This window comes from Neolamprologus multifasciatus, chromosome 5 (assembly GCF_963576455.1).
Source record: "Neolamprologus multifasciatus chromosome 5, fNeoMul1.2, whole genome shotgun sequence".
Taxonomy (NCBI): Eukaryota; Metazoa; Chordata; class Actinopteri; order Cichliformes; family Cichlidae; genus Neolamprologus; species Neolamprologus multifasciatus.
In genome coordinates, this window is record NC_140443.1 from 27,719,404 (window position 1) to 27,728,006 (window position 8,603).

The 8,603-nt window shown below is 38.6% G+C and overlaps 1 protein-coding gene across 1 annotated transcript; it reads right to left on the minus strand.

Moving 5' to 3' along the window:
* Window position 1: 1 nt before the first annotated feature.
* On the minus strand, window positions 2–5,857 carry LOC146518942 (solute carrier family 2, facilitated glucose transporter member 9-like). Its single transcript, XM_085160530.1, has 11 exons — window positions 5,631–5,857; window positions 5,382–5,542; window positions 5,182–5,306; window positions 4,970–5,099; window positions 4,700–4,848; window positions 4,316–4,503; window positions 3,916–4,026; window positions 3,676–3,777; window positions 2,125–2,200; window positions 1,860–1,987; window positions 2–1,760 (listed from the first exon to the last, which is right to left on the minus strand). Exons 2-11 carry the CDS (start codon window positions 5,468–5,470, stop codon window positions 1,575–1,577), a joined length of 1,284 nt encoding a protein of 427 aa, XP_085016656.1. The 5' UTR covers window positions 5,471–5,542; window positions 5,631–5,857; the 3' UTR covers window positions 2–1,574.
* Window positions 5,858–8,603: the final 2,746 nt, after the last annotated feature.

Here is an 8,603-nt window from a genome sequence, read left to right on the forward strand (position 1 = left end):
GAAGAGCTTAACAGTATGCACACTACACATACTGAAGTTTAAACACCACACGGGGTGCCACTCCAGTCAACTTAGAACAGGAAATCACCTGGTCTTCATTTCTGCTTCAACATTCAGATAGTAGGCTCAAAATCTGGTGTAAACAACATAAAAATGTGCATTTGGACATGGGCAGGACCCCTTAGTAACAAAAGAGCATTGTTTAAATGCCACAACCTACCTGCAAAATGGTACTGACCATGTCCATCCCTTTATGACCAGTGTACCCATCTTGTTCTCATTACTAGGATATGTATTTATGTTGGTGTTTGGGCATATGGAAAATTGCATAATGATATTATGCCATTACCTGATGATTACTGTGGAGATGAGAATATTATTTTACTGTTACTATTCATAACTATTATCATTACTGTTGTATTACTTATCATTTATCATTATCATTTCATCAGAGCATTTATTGAAGCTGTTGATGTTACATTAAAGTCTGTATTTCAGCTGTTAGCTCAATTACATAATAATCTTTCATTGCAGGTGCAACTGTAATCATGTTATACACATATTGCATTTTTGTGCTAATTAAAGAGTTGAAGCTCGGTCAGTTAATTGATAATGGTCTGAAGCTTCGGTCAGCGCGATGTCTGGCCGATCTATTGATTAATTTAAGGTGACCCAAGCTAAGGAAAGGATTGCATACATGCTTACAATACACCATATATAACCTGTAAACAGAATACAGGCCTGTGTGCACTCAGCAGCCTGCTTTATTGGAGTCTGCCTGGTAACAGATGACTCAGAATGGGTCATGCACTGAGGTCAAGACACATAGGCTGCCTGTACACATACACAGGATCTAGACTTGTTTTGCTTGAAACTGCGAAGTTGTTTTACCTGCATATGTGACAGTTTAGTTCCACAGATATGTGAAGTGCAGTAAATGAAATAACAGGAAGCATCTGGCAGTGACGGAGGAACAGAGGAAGGAACTGTTCTTTTTTAGAATGTGTCCAAGCTTGGAATTACTGGAACTGATGCATGTTTATTATCTGCTATGACGCATGTTGCTCGTCATCAACTATGTTATATATATGACTGCTCATTTATTGTTCGGAGAAGATCGATGCTATTTTGGGTGATTGTGCTCGGCTTCCCACATATATGTGTGTAAATAAAATCATTGTTTTGATGCACAATGGACCTCCAGTCGTTTGTATTTTACCTCAAATCAAGAATCAGGATATTACTTAATACTGCATCTTAGAATTGTAATTGAAGCCCATTATGCAGGTTAGTTGTTGTTAGTTGTAAAGCAACGTGGGCCAAGAAAAAACTTCGTAAAGTATCTGATTGTCCATAAATGGTGACTGTTGTGCAAACAGAAAATAGCAGAAGCAACTAAAAAGCAAAAATTGAAGTTGGAAAGATTCCAAATTTTGGGAATTGTAAAATTGTTTAATGTCATTGTGAGTCATTTATTTACAAAGCATGTTTTTTCCACAGTCATTCAATCTTGTCCTGAAAGAAAAATTGTTTTTTTCCCTCATGTTTTTTGCTGTAGCTATACGTGGTCCTCATCACAACCTGGTCTCTGTTCTCGTTTCCCCTGCAAAGGATTTCCCACAGACAGTGATGGCTTTAAACTCCTCTGAGATCTCCAGCAAGGTCTTGCCTTTAGTCTCAGGCAAAAGAAAGAAGGTATAAAGACTACCCAGCATGCAGGCAGAGGCAAACAGCAAAAATAAGTACGAGCTGAGAGCATCCTGGGAAAGAAACGACATTCATGATTTCAGCATAACATATAGATCCCTGTGGGTGTTATAGTGTAATGCGCTGCTTATTTTCAGTTTGGTCATACGTACAATGAGGAATGGAAAGACCAGGCCCATCACTGCAAGCATAAACCACCGCTGCAGCCCTGTGAGGACGAGTGATGCTATTCGATTAGACTGAATGAAGAGCTCACTGTTGAGCGTTGCTGTGGCTCCTCCTGTGAGAATCAGAGAAAGAACAGGGAATTGATTTTGTTATCTTTGCATATAGACACGTTTTCCATAACCGCTACAGGTGTGATGTACTGGATACTAAAAACGTTAAGCTACATATGTATAAGTGCTTTACCCTTACCAGGTCCTCCACAATAGAACATGATGAAGACAACCATCAAACTCACAGTAATGTATGGAACCCAGTAGCTGGAATCCTGTGTGAAAGACAGTTTTAAATGCATATATTTGATTTTGCATCAGATTAATTTCTATATTTCTGCCTTTTATCATCACAGCAGTGATAGCTTATACACATTTTCCCCTTTATGAAACAGGTCATCTTCAGTCATATTGCCAATATTGTTACTAGTGTACTTTCCAGTGAAGGCCACACAGACAGTTGTTGTCCCAACTGTCACAGACATATACACCTCCAGATGCAGGGAGAGGCCTACCTGTATCATGAAGGACCCCACTCATCAAGCACACACACTCTTTGTCCTGCTCCCCTCAGGCAGGAGGCTGAGGAGCATTAAATGCAAAACTACTAGACAGAGAAACAGCTTCATTCCAGAAGCTGTGAGACTTCTCAATGCATAAATGGACAAGAACTGTTATACTAATGATACTTTACTGACACCATCACTTTATTAATGCTGGTCATCATGCCCTCTTGCTACTAAAAGATTTATACCTATATTTCTATATTTATACTCCATACTGGTACTCAGGTTGTTGCACTCTACTTATATTGTATTATTTCATTACTTGCTATTTGTTAGTTGTGGTTTTTTAGTTTCTTCGTTATTCTGTTTCTTTTCGCTTCTATGGATAACCGGGACCGTGTGTACGTAATTTCATTCCACCTCATGTAAACATGTGTTGCAAATGAAAATAAAACTTCCTTGATCCTTGATCTTGACGAGTAGAAACGGTGTCATCTGTGATTTTCCAGTCTTTAGGTTTTGTTTATGTGCCTCCCCTGTGTTACGTGTTATGCCCACTCTGTGCCTTCCTGTGCCAACGTTTCAGGTCTCTGTGTTCTCTGTCTTCTTTGTTATCCTTGCTTCTGTGCTCTTGTATTTCCTGTTTTACTTTGAAAGTCCGTGTCCTATGTCAGTGTATTCTGTTTTGCTTCTTCCCTGTCTCATCACTTCTAATTAGGTTCAGCTGTATCTCCCTCCTATTCAATTTAATTCAATTCAATTTTATTTATATTGCACCAAATTACAACAACAGTCAACTCAAGGAACATCCTGTTTGCATTTCCATCGTTACCTTGTGTGTATTTATTGTGTGTGCTTCCCTTTGTCCCTTGTTGGTCCGTCTGCTTGTTTTCTTCCATGTTGCCTCTGTATTTCTTCCATCAGCTTTACCCGCATTTCCTGGTCTCTCTTTTCTGGCCTCTGGTTTCCGCCCTCAGGTTATATGTTTATGCATAGTTTTTCCCAGTTTAGGTTTTGCTTAGTTTTCTCTGTTCCACTTGTTTGTAGTTTTTGTTCAGCTGTCCATAAAGGCTCATTTTTTGTTATCATCCACCCTCGTCTCCATTTGCCTGCACTTGGGTCCTCAGTCTCTTCACACACCTGACATTTGTTGTCTTTAACAAATCAACTGTTTTTGTTTTGCTTTGTTTACATTGCTTTTACTTTTATTAATATTATGTTGCCCACCACTGGTAATGGTTTACCTGCAGGTTGAGTGTGACAGTGACAAAAATCCAGCAAGCAGACATGACACCGTAACCGCCGAACAGCAATGGTCTTCTCCCTGTGAGGTCAATGAGAAGACCCTGAAATTGAGGAAGGGAGAAAATAATGACAGACTTGTCATAAGGAGATTGTCTCTAATAGTGGAAATAAAAGGATGTATACACTTAAAATGCTCATTTACACAGATGAGCTCAGGCACAGACTGAGTGCTTGCTTACACAGGTGAGCGAGGTGAGAATTTCAGCCACTCCAAGACCGAGAGTGATATAGCGGATCTTCTTCTTTGGTATACCTGCCTCCAGGAAGATGTCATAAGTAAAGGTACTAATCTGGGAACAAAAGAGGCACTATTAGGCTATAAACAGTCAGCATGAAATCTGATTTATATATTAGTCTATTCTGTTGATAGAAACTTGATATGGAAGGAACAATGAAGTCTCATACATACAGATATCAATAGATATATTGATCTGTAGTTATACAGATATATCATGTATGCATGTGTGTGAACCTCCAAAAGTCACAAAATTGTTGTAATGTATCATTGTGCAATTTAGCAATCCTATATCATATTGTATCATATGGTATTATACTAATACTATATGGTATTGTTCATACTGTAGACATGCCCGACAGCTGGTTGCAACAGTAGATGATGGAGATGGTGATGACCTGCCACCGGACAGTCCTGTCTCTCAGCAGCTGCAGAAGGCTCACTGGTGGGGCTGCTTCAATGGCTGCCTGCTCAGTCAACATCTCATCCATTTCTTGTTGGTAGTCACCTTGGCCCCACAGACTCTGGAGAGCTGAAACCAGAAAATCCCAAATCACGGAGGGGATAAGAACTGAAAAATGTGCAACTTTGCTCAAAACACACAGGGACTGATTGACTTGTAATTTCACAAGACTATCATTTATCTTTAACTAGTATGTGTTTGTAGAACACATTTTCATAAACATCTGGGGTCGTGTTTGATACATAAACTGCGCAAAGCTACTAACCTTTTTTGCATGCCTTATCATCACCTTTCTCTATGAGTAAATATCTTGGCGTCTCAGGAAAAAAAGGCAACATCACAATCTGAACAAAGGAGAAAAGTGCAGCGACACTAAGGAGAATGTTCCACGTGTCCTCGCGGCCAAGGATCTCGCTGAAAAATCAAAATGAAATGTTGTGTTTAATTTCTAATCTATTGTCATAATATGCTGCAGTAGCTTTTGACAATGGGTTAAAGCCCATTTTACTTTTTCATATCAACTTCAGGTGCTTACCTTAACCCAAACGTCTGTGCAGACACTTTCCCGAGTGACATAAAAGTGGCTGAGGTCAGAGTCACCATCCCTCTTATCTTTCTGGGTGAAATCTCCCCAAGATATATTAAGTGAGTGTTCATTCCCAAGCCTGCAGGTCACATAAGGCAAGCATGGTGAGTATAGGTGATGAAAACATATTAATAAGGAGTCTGTAGAATATGGCAACTTACCTGCTGAGTAACCAAACAGAAATCTTGCCACAATGATCATTTCGAAAGAGTTGACATTTTTACTTGCCAGCATGAATCCTGCTGCAAGAACAGCAATGAAGCTGTTGCAGATCATTGCCTTTTTTCTGAAGAAGGAAAACTCATCACTTCAGGTCTCCTTAGGCTATACAGCTTGGTACAACATCTGTCTTCATACTCACCTTCCCAGCAAGTCTGAGATAAATTTGACACTGATGGCACCTAAGAGTCCCCCGACAGCAAACGTGGAAACAATAAGAGACCAGATCATTGTGACCGTCTGTGGATGTGGAGGCTCTCTGTATCTGTCATACCAGCTGCTGTTGATGAAGCGCTGGATGTACTGTGGAGATAAATCTAAACTGTTATTAAATGTGATCCAGATAATCGAGACAGAATGGAGAAGAAATGATAGAGGCGACGTGTCTCACCGGCGAAGGAGAACTCAGTCCAGTGATATGGAAGCCGACCTGAAAGCTTCCTCCTAATCCCAAAACAAGGATGAGGAATAGAGCGTTGCCATGGGTCTGAAGTAAAGGAGAGAAATCCGATGAATCACTTTTATAAATGTGTTTACTATCACCTGTAAAGATGCTGCCTATATTTTTAAAGTCACAGTCAAACTTTTGGAGAACGGGTATTAACAAAGATTTCAAACGTGTTTAAATGAGTGAGAAAATCTAGATTTTAAAATTGGATTTACTGATTTTTTTTTTAAACACAAGTTGTGAATAAAACAAAGATTAGATTAGACTTAGGTTTACCCTGTCTGATTAATAAACTGTAACTGTTTCATTTCTAGATGTAGCTGTGTCTGAAAATTCACAGAAAAACAATAATGATCACCTTTTTTTTAATCTTTTCATGATCACACCTAAGTCATGGATTGTAATCATGTAAATTTTAGCTCAGTGTCATGTTAGTTGTACCAGCGAAATAGTTTAATAATTGAGAGAGTAGTGTGACTCAGCTGAAACTGTGGTTTAGATAACTCCCCTGAGTTCAGGAAATAAAAAATTTGTAAAAAATAAATAAGTAAAATTGAAAAAGAAAATTACCAGCATTACGCATAAAATTAGACATGTGCAATGTGACAGATTTGTCACGAAACATTTTAACAGAAACGTAAATTTTTTTTATACATTTATATATATATATACTATATTTAAAATCCACATGTACATATTTACAATACATATATTAACTTTTATGGCGCAAATATAAGAAGAATCTTACCAGCTGCTGAAACAAAGTTTCCATTCTCTTGATACACGGACCTTAACAGCACATATGTCCTAACAGTGGGGACACAGTTTAGTGTTTCACCCTGCTTATTATTAACTTTTCAGAAATAAAGTAACTTGGTGTCATCACACCACCCTGACAATCACTGGATCATTTCTAACTTGCAGCTATTTCAGACTGAAAACAATATAAACTGAATGAGTTCACAGTCACACGCAAGCTAATGTATAGATTTAACCATAATGTCAAATAAGGACATTATCAGTACATTTTGTGCACAACACTGGTGCTGCATATGTTTTTATAAGTGATTCGTCCTATTGCCAGTAGCTTGATTTATGTTTTTCTCTCTGTTCCTGTTTCTTCCTATTCTTCTTATTTAAATCACGTGGAAAGATAAACTCTATTATTATCAGACCAGCAGAGTTTAGACGTAGACTAAGAACTGTGGCTGTCTATGAACATTTGAAAAAGGAATACACTCAATAAATAAAAGCAAACACTGCTAGCTATGATTAGCACTGGAAAAACTGTTGAATCTCCATCCTATAGAAGAAGAAATTACTTTTGGGTCTTCCTGTAATAATAACAGGCCACAATGGTAGGTAGCGTTGCGCACTTTGACACAATCCCAAAGAGATCCGTATATCCTCCTAGAATCAATGCTGGGAGCTTTTACATGTTAGTTACATGTGTACACCACTACACTATGGAGCAAATGTTGAATCTCCAGCTTATACTTAAGCAGTTTGTATTTTTCATTTTAAAATCTACAGTTTTGTGTCAACTAACAAGCAGATTTGTCATCTGCATTTACATTTAAAAAAATCCAGGTAGCCAAAATGTGCAAAATATTCTTTAAGGCAGGCTGACATTGTGACTGACATGTTGGTTTTCTATGAGTTTGCAGTGTCTCACACTTTCATAGTCAGACTCAGCCACTCAATCTATTATGCCTGGTTTCAAAGCACCAATATGGCTACTTCATGATGTCCATCCTTTATGTACAGTCTACAGCTGGCATATGAATACTTCAATGACATTACCTGTCACAATAGTTGCATGGTGGTGGCTGTAGCTCAGGTGGTGGAGCGGTCGCCTGCTAATCGGAAGCTTGGTGGTGCGATCCCTCCAGTCTGCATGCCAAATATCCTTGGGCATGAGAGCCACCCCAAGCTGGTCTCCAATGCTTCTATCAGATGATAAATAGCAAGAGTTTAGAAAAAAAAGTGCTTTTGTGAATGAGGCAAGTCCATTTACCACTACCATTTGAATTTTAATGAAATACTCCATCATGGACTATTGAAACAAGACGCTGCAGCTCATTACAGGAATAGATTCTTTAGTTATTTAGCAAAAGATTTTGGAGATTAGTGTGAACAACGCCACTGTTATTGTGCGATTCGTTAATAATATATCTAAATATTAAAGCTATATACACCATTCTTGAAAGCACTGACCATTTTCATAACTGTATTCAAAGTTTTGCTCTCACTGTAAACAAAATCCAAGTCAAAGTCAAAGTCAGCTTTATTTAAAAAAAAACAACAACACGTGTACAGATCCTCCACAGGAATTTTAAATTGCAATGCTCCCACGGCCCTCAGTGTACACTAAAACAACATAAAGATAAAAAGCTAAAAATGAAATAAAAGTCTAAAGCGGGTGCAATAGGTGTCCTGGAGGGAGGGAAAAGAAACACCCACGATCCTCTCCGCTGCTCTCACTTCTCGTTTTATCAGCACGTGTAGCTTCCACAAACAGGAAGGGATACAGTGTAAACGTGAATGGGTGTGTTGTCAAGTTATATTACTTGTTAAGGCAAATATCTAATCAGCAACAGCTCAAGATGGAAGAAAGGTAATTTAAGTGACTTTGGTCTTGTTCGTGCCAGACATCAGAGGAGAATGGCCAGACTTGTTCAAGCTGATAAACAAGCAACAGCATCTCAAATAACTACTCATTTCAACCAAGGTATGTGGAAGAGCTTAACAGTATGCACACTACACATACTGAAGTTTAAACACCACACGGGGTGCCACTCCAGTCAACTTAGAACAGGAAATCACCTGGTCTTCATTTCTGCTTCAACATTCAGATAGTAGGCTCAAAATCTGGTGTAAACAACATAAAAATGTGCATTTGGACATGGGCAGGAC

What these genes read in the sequence shown, in the direction of transcription:
- LOC146518942 (XM_085160530.1), bottom strand. Translation starts at nt 5,470, where the DNA reads ATGATCTGGTCTCTTATTGTTTCCACGTTTGCTGTCGGGGGACTCTTA. An exon ending in TGATAAGGCATGCAAAAAAG is followed by an intron (nt 4,504 to 4,699) that starts GTTAGTAGCTTT and finishes TTCTGGTTTCAG; the next exon opens with CTCTCCAGAGTCTGTGGGGC. An exon ending in AGCTGTCGGGCATGTCTACA is followed by an intron (nt 4,027 to 4,315) that starts GTATGAACAATA and finishes TTTTGTTCCCAG; the next exon opens with ATTAGTACCTTTACTTATGA.